Raw genomic sequence first — 18,289 nt, forward strand, 5'->3', positions numbered from 1 at the left:
GATTGTTTAGAATTGGTCTGAAAGACACCAAATTGTTGGAAATGTAAGACAGAGGATTACTTCATGTCCTATGGTCCTGTGATAAGGTCCAGGAATTTTGGACATGATAACCTATGTCTGATTCCAAGTTCCATTCAACCCAGGGTTATTTGCTCTGGGAGCTTGGTCCACTCCAGACCAGTTTAATGATAGCCAGACATATTCTTTTAAAGTGCTCATATTATGCTTTTTGGCTTTTCCCTTTTCCTTTTTGTGTTGTATATCTTTTTTGTGCATATTATAGGTTTACAAAGTGAAAAAGCCCAAAGTCCACCCCAAAGGGACTTAACCATCTCCAACAGAAAACACTGTTCACAAACTGCTCCAAAGAGCTCTATTGTAGTCCAGCCTTTACTTCCGTGACCAACGCTCGTCACTTTGTAACACACGTTATAATGCTCGCCTAGCTGCTAGCGTAGCACGCCCTCATACTCTGCTTCTGACTGGCTAGTAGTCCTTACCTAGCTACTGCACATGTGCGACTCCCGACAAAGATGCAACAGAAGTGCGATGCCTCACCCTGTAGCTAAAACAGAGAGCTCAACACAAAGGGTGAAAAGAGGAGCTGCAGCAATGTGCAGTACATCAAAAATATGGTGTTTTTTGAGAATTAAACCACATAAACCTATTCTGGTACAACTTCTAAATACAATTATGAACCCAAAAATGAGCATAATATGAGCACTTTAAGAGGATGGAGGATGGGTGCCGGGAGTGGGCTTGTAAAATTTGTTTGTTTTGCGAGTTGTATGTTTTGTATTTTGTTTAAAAAAAATAAAATAAAAATTGTTAATCACAAAGGAAAGAGAACTATAAGGAAATGCCAACTATCATACTGCTATGGGAGGATATCATTTTTGTCTTTCACACCTAAACGTAAACAGTTTTCTGAACATATTGGCAAGAACTGCAATTTCTCATCCATATACTCGGCTTGTAATCAAAACCTTCAGGCACATGGCAGTCAGTTTTGGGCAGATGATTTGACAGCAGTGTTTTATGGGTTTGTTTGCCAACAGGAACACCAGAGCTGAGTCCCCCTGATTGTAAAGAGCTGGAGACCAAGCTGAAGGAGCGCGAGGAGTTTCTCCTGCCTATCTACCACCAAGTGGCTGTGCAGTTTGCAGACCTCCACGACACCCCAGGTCGCATGCAAGAGAAGGGCGTAATAACGGTGAGCACTTCTTGCAGGCATGTATTGCTACAGTGCGAGTGTGCAGTATGTGAATAACGTGAAAAGCCCGCAGGGGAGTATCAGTCTGGCTGCACCTGCCTAGTGACTAATGTTTGGTCTCACCAGGCTGTGAGACTCGTCGTCATAATTATCTCATGATGACCCTGGTCAATCACCTCAGAAACCACAGAGCAGCCTCAGGCAAACCCCATCCCATCCTGTGCCTTCCCAGTCCCATCTTTCAAATACAAACATACACACGCTCGCTTTGACTGCCATCCATCTGTGAAAGACCCTTCTGGTCATGTGAACAGTGTATTGTGTACACACAGTATGGACTCCAAAGACTGTACAGGTCTGCATGTTCAACTCGGGTACATCAGCAGATCAATTCGTGATAGTTCTAAATTGACATCCTCAGAAATTCAGTCCACTGTGATGAACACTTGATTTACAGAATAACACATTTCTGTAACACCTATTAGGCTAATTGACAGTGTTAGACTTGGGAATCCACAACAAAATGAAAAGATTCCCACATCCAATTTTCATAAACCTGAATTAGCCCTTTGAATGAAGTGTAAATTGTGTTAAAGCAGACTGTTTTATATTAAGTAGACCTATACGTCATTTTATAAATTCACACACATACCGCATGGGATTATGTAATCAAAATAAACAGCCTTTTTTTTTTTTTTTTTTTTTAATCAAGCTGAATGTACAGCACAGGCCTTTTTGCCAGGTATTCCGTTTTCGTTACAGAGTTCTATGTCATTGTGACGTTCCAGGAGTAGGTTAAGACAGCCAGGAACTCATTCATATCCCCTTTTTATATTCACAAAGAATGAAATGCACTGACTTGTATGGTGACATTTATTAAATTCTAAAATGTAGCTGCATTTAAATGATTGTTTATTTTGTCTTTTACTCAACTCAGGATATCCTTGATTGGCCAACGTCCCGCCAGTTCTTTTACTGGCGCCTGCGGCGCCTGCTGCTGGAGGACACCGTGAAGATGAAGATCCAAGCGGCCAACAGCGAGCTGACAGACGGACAGACCCAGGCAATGCTGCGCCGCTGGTTTGTGGAGGCCGAGGGGACTGTCAAGGTAAAACCTCACCACATACTCGTATGTTTTCTTCTATGTATAGTCTCAGTACTGACTGAGTGGAAATTTTCAAAATCCTTAAGTGATATCCTATTGACTTACAGAGTTTGTAAACTTTAACGTTACTTTTAAGGACGTAAGCTAAGTATTTAAAGTAACATTGATGGACAGTACAATTTATTTTGCTCGCACAGATTTTAAATATATGCTAATACACAAAAAAGTAGTAGTTTACTGCTTTACCTCATGTCAGTTAGACAAAGTTAACCAGTACAGCTTCATTTGAGGGGTCAGTTTGTGGTTCTTTAATACTAGAACTGCCAGAGCCAACGCCATTACACCCAAAACGGCAGGTGTAGCGCAGCTGTTTTTATTTTAGATTTTTGCTGTTTTAGCTCCTGCCCTGACTTTTCCTGAATACCTATTTGACACATGGCTACATCGTAATAATTATAGAACAACGTTTAGAAAACAAAAAAAAACTTCAGTTGCCAGGAGCAGCGCCACTTAACGTTGGTACTCTCCTCCCCAGCAGAATTGATGCATTTGCATAATGGGCGTACGGCACATTAAGGCAATAAATGGGACATAGAAACTCATTTGCACGCCAATATTTACTTATATTCACTTATAATCACTAAGGTATGAAGGCCCACAGTATTCATCCTGTCATATGTGTAAAATATCAAAAATGTTGACCGTTGAATTGAAAGACTCGCTGCGCACGGGAGAGATGGGGAGACGAATATAAATGCTGAGGGGACTCATTGTCGTTCTTTTGTTTGACTAAATGTGATAATGTAATCATTTGCACCGTAAATATATGTCCCATTTAGTTTAATTGCCAAAATAAAAATGCTGAAATTTTATTTCCAGCTTTTTATGTTTTACGCTGCAGGTTATACAACTCTAAACAACTTAAGATAGAACCAAATAGTGCCTTTCTTTTTTTTTTTTTTTTTTTTTTTTTTTTAAATGTAAAGCGATTGTTTTTGCAGATGTTGCTCACACAATAAGAAGCTCACTAAATAGCACATTTTACACTGATAAGGGTACACCAGCTTTGTGTGGGCTCCAGTTAGATAGACTAGCTTTGTATGGTTTGTGGGAGCTGTGTGTGTCTATGCCGCTAGAGATTAACGCAAGCGCTATAGAGATGGAGAAGTATTATGGGATAATGGCCCCTCGGCCAAACAAAAGGATACAGGCGCACTTGGGCGTCGGGTCTGGTAAGGGCAAAAAGGACCATATAATTATTCAGAACCTCTTGCAAAATAAAATCCAAGTCAACGTAAAAGCTAAGAGATTGAATGTGGCCAAAGAACTGCATAGAAAACTAGTGTCCGTTTCATGATTTCCTCAATACACAGAGAATGATTAGAGGTTTCTTTTTATCCAGAAGCTCCTATTCCTTCTCCTCAAGGTGCACCAGCTAAAGAAGTAGTAAGCATTCCTATTAAATCTTGATGATATAATACAGCTGCACTGATAACTGGTAGTTAATAAAAATAAACATCCCTCAGAGATAATGAATAAACGCTGTTCCTTCCGGCCCAGTCTCAGGCTCAGAGGACCAGCCGCAGGGGTGACAGGAGCCGGCCCAACGTCTGAGATCTCCTAAGAAGTGGCCTTCTTGTTAGCTAATATATTATCCCAATCAGGACTGGCTGTCTTAAGCCACAATTAATCACAGCCCTGGCACGTGCAGATAGGAGAGCAACACGCTGTTTCTTAATTAAAAGCAAACAGATTAAAAATGATTAATAATGGCATTAAATGTTCTTGTGGACGTCAAGCAGGACTGTTCATAAAAAAAGGTAAGAGCCCATTAAACCCCTCAGCCCCCCAAATCTTTGCTAAGCCCTCCAGCCTGGCTTTGTTTGGTATCAGAGATGCCAGCACTCATGAATACTAATTTTCCTATCCGGTCCAGTCAACAAGACATCCAGACCGCACTTTGTGCCTGGCCATCTCTTTTGTTGTTATTTATTTGTTGATTCATGATATCTTATATATTTTATTTGTTCGCACGTTGTGTGACGTTAATTCTTTCTTAGGACTTTTTTACATTCCCAATTACATTAAGAAAAAGTGTGATTTCTAAGCCTTATTTATCCCAAAAAAACTACTCTATTGCATTATACAGGCCTATCTGTGGGATAATAATGAAGAGGTGGTGGCATGGCTAGAGAGGCAACTAGCTGAAGAAGAGGGCGCAAGGTCTGTCGTCGATGAGAACATCAAGTACATCCGCCGAGATCACATCCTCAAGCAGATACGCAGGTGATAATTCTCAACTATGCAGCTTTGATGTGGTGAAGAGTAATACAGTGCAACTCATTTTCACCTGTCATTACTCCCATCCGCCCACCTGGCCGTCCCAGCTTTCCTTGCATTATTAGGATGTCGTTTTCTTTAATCTTCCCCTTTTATTTTTTTAGCCTCGTCCAAGCCAATCCAGAGGTTGCCATGGATTCTATAGTGCACATGACCCAGCACATTTCGCCCACACAGAGAGCCGAGGTGGTCCGCATCCTGTCCACAATGGAGACGTCAGCCTCCTCCTAGTGGGAGCCTGGCCTCTCCTCCCCGCCTGGCTGAAGCACGGCTCAGGCCGCAACCACAGCCAAAGGAAGCCCGGCTCAGCCAGACCTGCTCCGGACTGAGACCTGGGCTGGAAACTGAGGCTGGAGGAGCCAACAGGATGGCTCTACTGGTTACTGATGAATTGTTGGCAATGATTCTTACTAAGCAAGGGTTCACATGACTGACATCAGTTATGACGTTTTGTAAATTGTCTTACATGTACGCTAGTGTTAAGATAAATCCATGTATTTGTTTAATGTAAGTGCAATTGAAAATTGACTAAAGAAATATCTAATATGGTCTGTTTGGAGTTTACATAGTTGGCCCAGATGGATGTTTGATACTTCCATGATAATCAGTGGCCTCAACACAACAATACATTTAAAAATGTTGTTGTCATATTTAAAATGCACCTTGGTTTGTGACATATGCTTGTTTAAATTCGCAAGCATTTTGATGACCGACTCGACAATGACAAAACATTGCTGGGGGCATTAGCGATAAAGGGGTTTTTACACTTCTAAATAAGGAGTCCTTAGTTACTGAACAAAGACAGGGAACTCTTTAACAGATCTGGACAGGAGAGCCCAGCAGGGAGCAGGGACAAGGTCCCTTTTAGACCCCGACTGTTTCACAGTTACCCTGCAGTGAGCAACGGGCAGTTCGCCTCACAACAAAACCACAGCTGTCCCGTCTGTTCTCACTCACACAGTACACACATGCTGCTTGAGATGCACTTTACTGCTTACTGTTCCCTCACATTGCACCCAGAATCTAACGGGCCCTGTTTTAACTGCTGCATCTTGCATACATACAAACATGCAAAAACCTTACATGCACAAAGTGTTACAAACAGTAATACACACAGAGATGATAATAGTTAAAATGGGCATTGAGAATGGGACTGTGCAGAGTGGATAACAGCATGTAGTCTGTACTCCCTTGGCTTACTTTTTTTTTTTTTTTTTTTTTTTTTTTTTGGGGGACAACTAGTTTTAGTGTATGCTCCTTAAACAAATTATTACAATTTTATTTGTTTTTTTTAACTAAAGAAATATTTTTGAATCAACAATTGGATGGCTAAATCGTAAAAATGTCTGTTTGTGAAGAAAAAAAAAAAAGACGACTGTTCACTGGTCTTACATGTTACATGTTAAATATGGTGTCTAATTTACACTGTAACCCACACTAACTGTTCTATTTAAAGTTTGTACCTTATGTACATGAAATGTTACTTATATTTAATATTATTTTTTGAAATCAATGTTTGAATCGCATAGTACTTCTCTACTTGAGTTTGTTACTGAAGACAGGCATAGTGTGGCATCTGTATGAGAATAAGAGTACATAGTAACAGTAAAATGCACCCTAATGTTTCAGTCCTGTAGATCATTGCGTCATATATGCTCTGCAGAAAATCCAACTTGAAATTGCTTAGTGGTCCATGCTGTGCCTTTCATATGGCTGTACTGTATTGACATGTAGTCCAGTTTCTTTATAAGTCACTGGTTGGAGAGGATGGAGAACAATCTAAACTGAAGACTCTAACTGTGTGCAAATCTAATAAAGCTTACCCAACAGAGTTTGAAGTGTGTGTGCAAAAACTTTAAAATCTTTATTTTTGTTACATTAAAAAAAGTAAAAAAGACCGTTTTTAACAAACTCAAGTTTCCAAGAATTTGCAGTAATTTAATTTGTCAATTATTTTTATACTGTATATTGATCCTCGGGACAGATAATCACATCACTGGAAGCCTCATTAATTTCAGCAGTCAGAACAAAGTCTATTACTCTGGAGAGACATTTTCTGATTACTCGAAAATGATAGTCTTCCCATTCCTCAATCCACAGATGATTAAAGTGGCATTTTCGCCCTGGCTTTAAAACTTCAACAGTATTAAGGAGGATGAAGCCGATCAAACAAATATTAAGGGATCTATCTCATCCTTTTTTTTTTTTTTTTTTTTCTCATTCTTTCATATCATTCCCTTGGCTCTGTCAACTCTTTTACCATCCTACCAACAAATATGTAAGACAAATTGAGTTGCATGCACCCAATACCCACCACAATTATAGGAGGCCCAATAAGAAAATGAGTTATTTGGTGGTATAATTGGAAATGAGCTTTGCTTGGTCTCTCTGGTCTTCCAGAGGGGTTTGCTCATTTGTGGTGCCATGCTAGGCTGGCTAATTCTTCTTTTAATCACCGACAAACTGCAGAATCAGGCTCCTCCTCAACCACTGAAGTGGAGGGAACGGGAGTGTTTGGTGAAACTTGCAGGAAAAGGCATACTGTTGTCCTTCCTCTATTTACTATTTGGATCAGACGTGTTGATTTATAATGAAATACATTTAGTTACATCATCAATCTTGAAAGGCTTTGTTTGCCTTTTGGTTGGATAAAAGAAAGCACCTACTTTTTAGGTTACAATAAAGGAACTAAGCTGATATTTACAGAATTTAGATTTATTTTTTTTTTTTACTTCCTGATTGCCAGGCCCCAGTGATGAGTGGTTTCAGGCAGAACGGTGACAAAAACAGAGGAGGGAACAGCAAGAAATATTAATGGAAAAAAAGGAGAAAATCAGTGTCTGTGATGAGATTGAAATGGAGGCATTAAGATAGCGCAGAGGGGAGACTCAATCATGCATCTGAGGCAACCATAATTCCACATTTGCGTGTCTCAATGACTTGACAGCACTTGAGAGACAATGCCTGTGACCCAGTTGCAGGATTCCAATTAGCAGGGTGTATGCAACAGTTGAGATGAAAAGAGAACAGGGTCTTTACAGAGCCCCAGGGCTGTCTGATTACTGCCTGAAAACAAGAGTCTTTTGCCTGTGACAAAGAGTAGACCGACACAGAGGGAGTGCCAGGCCCCAGCTGTTCTCATTCTCTCCAGGCTGAGGATTCTTAAGAGCTTATCTCTGTGCGCCTGCATGCTTTTTTTTTTTTTTTTTTACATTTTAACTATATTGGAAAGTGTAAAGCAGGCCAGCAACTCTAAGACACTTTTCAACGTATCATACGAGTTGTGTAACTGTAGGTAGATTTTTCTTCTAAAGCCTTCTAAACAAGTGACCTCTGGGTCAGAAGCCTGAATCTGTTACCTCAAGTCAACCTCATGCAGAATGCCTGTTGTTTCACATGAGCATGTTTTTGGCCTACCTCCAAAATATTTTCAATCTCCAAATGAAGGAAAACTGATGAATAAAGAATTAAGTAAAAACAGTATACATTTCCATACCTAAAGTATACTAAGGCAATAGCATATATGAAGTGTGTTAAATGTAGTATTTTCCCACAATACTTTAGCAATACTTGTATATTATATATTCTGCATTCCCTTAACCAAGTTAAAAGTACCTTTTAATTTAGCAATATTATTAATATGATTTAAATCAAGTTTAGCCAATAGTAGCGTGTGAATGCTATTCAAGGGCGGGTCTTGCCCAGAAGTTGCGTGGGTTCCATAATAACGCCTTTGAAACACACGTTATAATGCTGGCCTAGCTGCTAGTGTGGCTGTGGCATGCCCTCAAACCAAGCTCGTTAGAGCGGAGGTCTAAGGATTAATTTGTTAACATTTAAATAACTTAACCAATGTGAAACGTCTTGCTCCAGACTAGGTTGTGAAGCTGTTTCTGGTTGTTCTGCCTGTGTTTCGGGACCACAATTGGGTTCCAACATTTATGGCCTAGCCGAAGCCATGGTTACATGCATAGACAATATATATATATATAATGGACCAACAGATCCCATTGCTCTGGACGGAGACCAGTGACCATAGTGTTCGATTGGTTGGGGTTAGGCATTTTACCTCGAGTGGTTAAGATTAACATCACTTTCCGGTGAGCGCTGAGCGTTACTGCGCAGCCTGAGAGAGACAATGTAAATGTGACATGAGTAACCTGTCTGAAAGTTGTAAGTCTTCTGGTAGCTGTGCCAAGAGAAATCTCAATCATTCCCAATCTTGCAGAGACGGAGAGCGTAGGTATATGTAAGGAGATAACATGGGCACAGGCTAATTATTGCTAACTAAAATGCTAGTTAACATCAGTAATTAAACTTAAACAGCTAATGTAAGTCAAAACTGCCTGCGAGCTTCTCCTGTACTATACGGTAATTCCACTACTATGCGACAGTAAGTCGCTTGGTTACGTCACAATCGTTAGCCTATTTTTACAAAAAGGTCTGCTACGGAGCCATAACGTGAGATACAAGGTAATGGAGCCTTTTATACATTGTCGTGTTTCTTTAGAAATAAACAATGGACAAATAGATTCTTTAAACACTTCAGATGTAAAGTTATTCGCTGTCAAAGTGACGTCAAAATGAATGGCAGTCAATGGAATGCTAACGGCGGGTGATCGTTTGGTAGCATCAAAATGGCGCCATAGGAGGTTTGAGTTCTGAAGCGAGGCTTAGCCCCTTTGTTACATGCTGAAGCAGGTTTGTTTTGGATCACACTAGCATGCTTGTCAGGGCCCGCCCTACTCTGCTTCTGACTGGCTAGTAGTCCTTACCTAGGTACTGCGCATGTGCGAGAGAGAAATATATGTTCTCAACGGTTTATGTCCTAGTTAAAGTGTTTTAATAATGTTCTGTTAATGTTATGGGTGTGCACTTATGTTATCTGGGTTTTGTATGGTTGAATTAGTGTTCATGTTTATCTATAATTTATTGTTGCACCATGACTGAGACCCGGGTGGGGACTGATGGCTTCTGGGCAGTGAGGAGGTGTTTGGTGGAACATACACAGATTGGAAATCAGTAACTCTGTTTCTATTCTGTTATTTGTGAACTAATGTATTGGCTACATTGTTCTTAAGATTAGATTGTCATAAAGGAAAATACATATTTATATAAACAAATTATTTCTGTAGTAGTGATAAGTAGCCTAATGTTTTATATTAGTAATGTTTCTTTGCACGTTTAAAGGTCCCATGGCATGAAAATGTAACTTTATGAGGATTTTTAACATTAATAGGCATTCCCCCAGCCTGCCTATGGTCCTTGTGTAAAAACTTAAATGGTTTAAGGCAATGGGTTTCCATGAAAATTTCTAGTAAAGTCAATTAATTTGGGATAACAGTGTTAGCTGTATAGTATACCATTTTTTTTAAATTGCTCATTTTAAACACATTTTATTTGTGCTTTAGTGTATTTTCCTCAAGTCTTATAAAACCTGTACTTCTGTAAAGTTGGTTAAGTACTATTTAGCATATAGCTTACATTGTTAATTCAAACTCAATAGAAGCCCATGAGTCAAAAGTTCTTATATCATGAATAAAGTAGTGGTTCAAATTGGTAAATATAGACTTTTGATTTCCAACCAAAATGGTACATATCCAATGCCTACTAGCAACTTACTTTGCATGATAAAGCTAAAGGGTATAAGTTATAAAAGCAGTCCATAGACATTCAATTTAGTACCCAGAACAATGCTGCCATATAGTTTGATCAAACAGTACACGAATGCCAGTCTAGCTGGAATTAATCTGAATCTCTAATGGGAAGTAAAACACTGTTGTCACACTACTGGCTAGCATGATGGTGGTGCCTTGGAGTGAGATTTCCCTATGCATTTCAAGGCTTTTGTGATTTATAATGTTTGATAGACTTAAATGATGAAGGGCAAAACGAATTTCTGAAAAGCAATTTCCATCTATAGATCAAGAAATTAAAATGAATGACGTATTGTATCTTGAATGCGGAGAGGCCAGTGTGCAGAGCTAAAGTCACAGGCAGTGAATCTCTCCAGGGGCAAGAAGGCAGCCTGTCAGCCAGCTGCATGAGAGGCTTAATCTTCAATCTGTGTTTGGAACGTGCCACAGGGGTCAAAGATTACAACACCCTGTGATCATCACCCCATAATGCATACATTCTCATTCTGTCAGAGCTTGGTAAACGTTGGCTGACTAACTGAAGAGGGGGGCTAATTCACAAGCAGACAATCCTTCTGCAGGGAGGAAGAAGCATCAGAACAAGACAGAGGACTTTAAATCAAAAGCTCATCACAGACTAAATGTTTTCAAATGATTTAATCTTGACGCCACTAAAAAATACAGTTTTTATTTTAATAGTAAAACGATCCACCAGCAAAACTCCCTCATCAAATGTCTGTTTTTCATCTTCAGGAGGAAATCAATATTATACTGTAGCTGAGTACACAATAATGAGGTTGCTATTGGTCATCATACTGCTGCTGTCTGTCACTGCTATAACTGCAACATTAGAGTAACATAGCTCCACCAATAGGGACAATTAAATGCAAAAAGCTCCTTATAGCTGTGCATTGCAGACCAGGTGAAGCTGCTCTCTGTACAATGCAGCCACACTTCCCTCCCACTTTCCCTCCCTCCCGTCCCGACATTAACATTCATGGAGCCACTGGAGTGTGGCGAGCCGCGAACATCGAGCCAATGACGAGATGCAGGGATGAGGGTGGATGCCCCCAACCTAAATAGGCTTGTATGAAGAAAGGGAGGGTTGGGGTGTGCTGTGGTTGTGAAGGTTGCCCAGTGTGGGTTTGTGGTAAAGGTCAGCAACAGCAACCAAGGTCTTTGGCCATATATCACAATTATTACTGTAGGTCATTGACTGGTATGGAAATTAGAGGAGCAGTGACAGGTTCACATGGCATGCTGGAAGAGTGGGCAAGGCCAGCAAGAAGTCACTGGTGACTACTGTATCAGTAAAAGTGGCATGGCGTGGCTCTGGGGATGGCATCATCATCATCAGTCTCAGCTGTGCTTACGGCTAATTAACAAATGCTGGCATGCTAAACTAAGATGTTGAGCATGTTAAACATTAGGCGATACCGTTCAAACAACAGGCTAGCATTGTCATTGTGAGCATGATGTTAGCATGCTGATGTTAGCATTTAGCTCAAAGCTAAGAACAGCCTCACAGAGCTGCTGTAGACTGATACAGTCTGGTAAGTAAGCAAACTTTGATTTTGCATGTTCTGTTTGAAATATGTTTGACTCATCTGTACAGAGTTCTAAATAGAAGTGTAGACATTTTACTTATAGAAGTAGATCTCCTTTTTTGTTCCCTAACGCCCATAATCATTTCCTGTTAGGCTATATGAAGGCTAGCACACATTTCTGCTTGTAGTTCACTTGACATACACAAAATGGTACCTTTGTGTATCATATTTGTGTTCCTATGGCTTCAGCATCACCTCCACTTATGAAAGCAAGGATGTTGCAATCTGCAGTTACTGTTGCTAGTTTGAGTTTTAAATATAGCAACTGAAACTGCATTGTCTAATACAAACAGTACATGCACTTTAAGGGAGCGGCAGGCACTCGTGTACTATTATTGTGTTTATTTATTATGTCTTTACCATTTAGCATAAAAATACTGATTGACTGATGGCTTCAAGAGAAGACTATATAAGAACATGCAGCCTGCTACACACATGCAATGCATAGACTACTCATTACAAGTTATGGTACGCACCAAGGTGCTGACTAAAATAGTTTAGCTGAATGCAAACATCAGTCCAGCAGTGGCCCATTTCGAGAGGTGCGCCACATTAAAATGCATGTATTACGGGCATATCAGTGGAGCGTGGAAAGCCTACTCCCTATGGAAATGTTGGTTTACTGCTTCTCATAGGGCCTGTGGAGGGGCTTATTTGTGATCTGTGTCCTCTGGCTCTGAAGGACAAAGGCAGCCAACCAGGGAAATCATTGTGCTTGACAACATTGCATACAGTAGTGTCATCTGACAGCATTGGTTTGAAACATTTAAATCAGACTGATAAAGATGTTATAAGAAGCTGTCCCGCCACCAGAATGGTGGTGCTGAGCTTGATCATACTCTACTGCTGCAAAAATTGCTTCTATTTTGCAGTCTTGTTGACCTGCATATGGTGTGGCTTTGGATTGCAAGAAGGCCTACATTTCAGGTGAATGTGCTTCTAATGTAGCTCTTATGTGTGGTTAGATTCAATTAAGCTACTAGCTAAATGTATTTCCTTAACTTAGTGCTGTAAAAGCTTGCTGCTTACTGGTAAAACAAACTGAAGAAGGCAGCTTTCACATGCTACACAAAAGATCATAGGAGCACAAAGCAGTGGAGATGTGGACTTGGCAAAAATAGCATAGCTGATGAACCCCCCTTCTACCCTGGTTGTCGTCAACCCCATTACACACACACACATTTTGCAGAGCAGAGCCTTTTTACACATGAATATTACGCGCATGATTGCGACTGAGAGAAGCAGCAGCCTTCTGTGTGTCTGTCTCATGTCTTTGTCTCAGTGTTCCTATACAACACACAAAGTGATGTGAAGGAATTCAGCGTGGAGAATGTGTAGCATTGTGCAAAATCAATTGGGGCCAAATACCTATTTCAGGAGATTATTTTGCATTTTCCTTTTTCTTTGCAATGTAAAGCACTTGGTGACAACATCTTTTGTCAAGACCAAGTTTATGAATACAGACTGGTAGTGATGAACATCTTGTAATTATGTGTTTAGGTTATCACAAGCAATATTGGCAGTTGTTGGTCAGTTACCATTAGTAGTGTGGAATGTTACCGTCTTATCAATTTTAAATTATCAAAACATTTTATGCATGGGAAACTATGTCAACAATAATGCCAAGCTTTACCAGGGTAGATCACAGATAACTGAGAATATGTCAAATTTAAATGCATTATATTGTCATCATACTTTCTAAAAAATTAGCCTTGGCTTTTGTGAGTGAATTACTTGTCAATATCTATAACACAGCACTTGGCCTTGCAGATTAAGCACTGCAGGAGAAGAAAGTAGGTGGGGAACACTCATGATTCTGTCCTCTTCAAATTTAATCAAAAGTACTCTGACGTGCTGCAGCCCCCTCCCTCTCTTTCATAATAATGGGCCGCTAAAAATTCAGGAGGCAGGCTCCACATCAATCACTCGCCAGATTTGAGTCCAATGCAATAAATATGTAAATGAGAAGAAGCCAATGTCTCGTAGCTTTGAGATCAGCGCAGGGAGAAAAAAAGGAAAAAACTGTATTAATTGCCCATGGCCAGAGGAATCCTATTACTGTGGGCATTGATTATAAAATTGTATGTGTGAATGATTTTCATGCAGAAAGTGGACTACCAAGCCTAGAGCAAAAAGTGAAGAAAGACTCAAATTAGCGAATAGGGCCACATTTTGGAAGTGACTCAAAGGAAACAGCAACGACCAAAAAGGCAACTTGAAGTTCAAATAAAATTTAGATTAGGAAATGAAAAGGATTTATATCTGAAATTACAATAAAGTATTATCCAGTCATAATATTTGTCCAATTGTTTAACTGTACGTACTTTTAAAATCTTTTCTCAGGTATTATATTTTTCCATTTCTCAGTTTTTAGGTAGTCAAACTCACAGGGCAACCTAGGAGATTTGGGCACAGGATATAATTTGTTTTTTCATTCAATGGCAAAGTCCCTTAGTGTGGTGCCCTAATAGACTCTCCTCTGTAAGATAGTTTATATTTGTCCACACTAAATGAGAGACAACAAGGACAAAAGCCTTCGTATGGAGAACTCTTATGTTTTATACTCACTTTTCCAAAACCAAATTGAGCAAAATGACATTTAAAACGTGACAACAAACTCCAAACTATATACATATTTGGTAAATGATCCAACAAACTGAGCCGACTTATATTGCCAGAACAGGCTCATGTTTTGTGATAATAAAGAGACTAACTGCAGGCAACTAACCAAAGTAGCTGTCAGCCATACTAGTAGTCAAAGTGTCCATCTGGCCAAAAGTGGTACTGATTAGCGGCTGAATTTAGCCTTTTCAGTTCTAGATGAACAGTCACTTGTTTGACAAAGATTCTCAGATGTAGGTGTGTAATATGTACAAAATACAAAATATGTACATATTGGAAACAGGGAAATTAGTTCTGCAGTAAAACAAAGCTATGTACAAATCACACCTCCGAGGTCAGATAACCATTAATGTGCATGGTTTATCCAACAGTCGCCATAATCACTGTCAGCTAGATTTAAATTGATTTGCTGGCCTCGTGTTTGACATGCAAATCTCTCCCTTAATCGTGGCATTTTGCTCAGATAAACAGGGATTAGTTTGATTAACAGCATAGCATTACCTCCACACATTGAAACAAATGTAGGCTTTAGACATTGGCTTTAATTAACAGAATATCACACCATTTAAAACATGGAATATATTTTTTGTACTTTAATTTTTTCTGAATAATTTATTTGAAATTCTTCTTTTTAATTTCATTTGAAATAGTATAGCTATAGGTGATCTATGGCATCATAAGGTAAATCATATATTTGGTATTAATGCATGCAATATATTTAATCACCATTCTAAGACTCTTGGCTGTTACTATTCTCCTACTTTTCCATGCACCTTTAACTTAATGATGTGGACAAGTAAGTAACAACGAAGACATTCTAGTTAGTTAAGTGTGGAAATAGACTTCTCAAGTTTGATTTTATCAACAATTAAAAAATGCTAAACAGACCAGTTTATGTTAAAGTACACAATTTACTGTAGCCTACTTCCCAAGCTCTCTCATTAGAAATTACTCCAACATCCTCTATCAGAACTGTGAACAGTGAAACTGAAACTGAATGAAAGTCACTCTTTTGTCACTTTTCACTTGTTACTGTATTATCTATATTATCTAAATCAACTTGTTTCCACTGATTCCCACAGTTCCAGTTGGATGATCATCATCAAAACTGACACGACATTGAAAATTTGAGAATTACTCTGCCTCAAATTTAGCAATCTGCTTTTGAGAAAGGTTGATGTAACGTAGAAATGCACTGTGAAATGAAGCCACGTGGAACAGACAGTAATCCAGGAGTGGGATGGTACTGTCTAGAGTAACAACCACCAGCTGATGAAGGAATGAATGAATGAATGAAGAATGGTGCCTCAAGCTTTCCCCTGTTATCAGCTGGACCCAGAAAATACATAATATATCTGACCACACAATTTGCCTCTCAACAATAAAATGATCTTTTTTCCAGAGGAAGTTAGGGTCTTACTACGTAAAGGATGAGCCAGATGATATTTATATTTTTCCTGTTGTCTGTTCGATTCTTCTAGAAAATACTGTTTAGTATTTAAAGCTTACATTAATATATCTTTATTCCTGTGTGCCATAGAAATCCATTTTTAAAACACATAAATGAAGCACTGGGTGACATGTGCCTTCATTACTACTAACATAGACACTGTAATTATTTTGAGTTGATCTCAGATACAATGTCCGGCCTAATCTGCAGCTAAAAATAGTTCTTAACTAATGCACTATTTGAGTATTGTTTGTCAAAAACTTGTGGCCAAATGTTTCAGGAATTATTTACTTTATTATGTGAGCTTTAAATGACCTGTTTATATGACGTTCAAGAGTCTCCAACAGGAACATGGTCTTAAAAGAACACGCCGACTTATTGGGACTTTATCTTATTCACCGTAACCCCCAGAGATAGATAAGTCAATACATACCCTTCTCATCTCCGTGCGTGTCGTCATTCTGTCCGAGGGCCCCACCGCTAGCCTAGCTTAGCACAGATCCTGGAGGTAACAGGTTCCAACTAGCCTACTGCTCCCAATAAGTGACAAAATAACGCCAACGTGTTCCTATTTACATGTTGTGATTTGTATAGTCACACTGTGTACAAATAACAAGGTCACATGAGACACAGCCATCTTTTAACCGTATATAAACTGGGAACTATATTCTCAGAAAGGCGAAGCTTCGCTACTCTCTGCTCGGGGCTTCTCAGGTGCTGCGAGCATATCACTCCGCCCAAGTAGCAGAAGTAGCAGTGCTACGCCTACTGAGAATATAGTTCCCAGTTTATATACGGTTAGAAGATGGCTGTGTCTCATGTGACCTTGTTATTTGTACATGGTGTGATTATACAAATCACAACATGTAAATAGGAAAATGCTGGCGTTATTTTGTCACTTATTGGGAGCAGTAGGCTAGTTGGAACCTGTTACCTCCAGGATCTGTGCTAAGCTAAGCTACCGGTGGGGCCGGAGTTACGACACGCACGGAGATGAGAAGGGTATGTATGGACTTATCTAACTCTGGGGGTTACGGTGAATAAGCTAAAGTCCCAATAAGTCAGCGTGTTCCTTTAAGGCTGAGAGCCACAGTCAAGTTAGGGATTTCGGAAAGTATTGATTGAAAAATTGACTAATTTGTTGGTTTTGTAGGGGACAGTAACAACAATATAAAATATCAGCAGCTTTAATTTGGCCTCTTGTATGTGTCTGGTGATTATTAAGGCTGTGTTAAGGCTTACAAGGAAGTGTGCTTTGGCTTCAATGATACAGTAGGTATCAGCTTGCTTATCCAACATTATGCTCTCCTTTCCTTTGACGAAGTTTAGATTTTGTGAACAAATGATGAGATGTCAAACCCAAACTGAATCTAAAACACCTCTATTGAAACCTATGGGAGGAATAACACATCCACAAATGTGTTTTTACTGCGGTTGATGGTTTGTGACCCTCCTTGTCTGTCCTGCCCCTCCCCCAAACAGCTCCACTGATCTGCTCCTTCAGCCTCCTGCTTCACTGCTCACTGGTTCGATATTCAGCGTTTGTCCTGTCCTCCTTTGTGCTGCTCTCACCTTTCCCTGACTCTAAAGTATTCACTCTGTCATCAGCCTCTTCTTCACTACCAGCAGAGATGCCTCAAAGTGTGACTTAACATTTCAGACAAGCTCATGGAATATCCCCAAATAGAATAAGAAGCTCCTTTGCATAACGTGAACACACACAGGCACACAGACGCACGCCCATACAGTATAGGCTATTATATGCATTGATAACTTTCCAATTAAAAACAATTTCTTTCTGAAATGTATCTTGTGTTAATATAATTACTTTGTTTTTGTTTGCTGTCAGTGTTTGGAACATGACCATGAACTCATTTGGATAAATCAAAAGGCAAACAGGCAAATAAATATTAAGCCGTGACTGCCAGGCACAAATAGCATTTACACTTCTGTGGTGTTGTGTGTTCTTCCCTAACAGTAGGCCTACTCAACAGACATCAGGCACTTTATAAACTCGACAGCTCACTACATTTTTGCAAAGTGATCCATAAAGAACGCTGACCAATTGCTCCCGGATTTGTAAATCCATGCTGGCTAGATGTTTCCTCTGGATTAGCCAACACTGTCAGTAGCACCACAATGTTGACTGTGCTGCTGCAGCAGCCACTTAGCTAGCTCTTTGGAGAACCTCTCCATGAAATGTCATTTCAAAAATCCTAAATCTCCCTGTTTAGATATTAGAGTTCTGGATAAAGAGCTGTTGTTTAGAAACCCATTAGAAAATACCCAATGTTCACAGCAATTAAACATAGGTCC

General features: G+C 39.6%; 1 protein-coding gene across 10 annotated transcripts in view; it reads left to right on the forward strand.

The window, feature by feature from the left end:
* The window catches only part of acaca (acetyl-CoA carboxylase alpha), a 34,760-nt gene extending 28,270 nt beyond the window's left edge, over nucleotides 1-6,490 (forward strand). For all 10 annotated transcript variants that reach the window (XM_028596245.1, XM_028596241.1, XM_028596244.1 and 7 more), the window contains 4 exons: nucleotides 1,059-1,213; nucleotides 2,151-2,321; nucleotides 4,468-4,604; nucleotides 4,763-6,490. In XM_028596245.1, the coding sequence (XP_028452046.1) occupies nucleotides 1,059-1,213; nucleotides 2,151-2,321; nucleotides 4,468-4,604; nucleotides 4,763-4,889 (590 nt within the window). In that variant the 3' untranslated portion in view covers nucleotides 4,890-6,490. The remainder of the gene's footprint in view (nucleotides 1-1,058; nucleotides 1,214-2,150; nucleotides 2,322-4,467; nucleotides 4,605-4,762) is intronic.
* The last annotated feature ends 11,799 nt before the right edge of the window (nucleotides 6,491-18,289 follow it).

Source organism: Perca flavescens, chromosome 13, assembly GCF_004354835.1.
Source record: "Perca flavescens isolate YP-PL-M2 chromosome 13, PFLA_1.0, whole genome shotgun sequence".
In the NCBI taxonomy this organism is placed as follows: domain Eukaryota; kingdom Metazoa; phylum Chordata; class Actinopteri; order Perciformes; family Percidae; genus Perca; species Perca flavescens.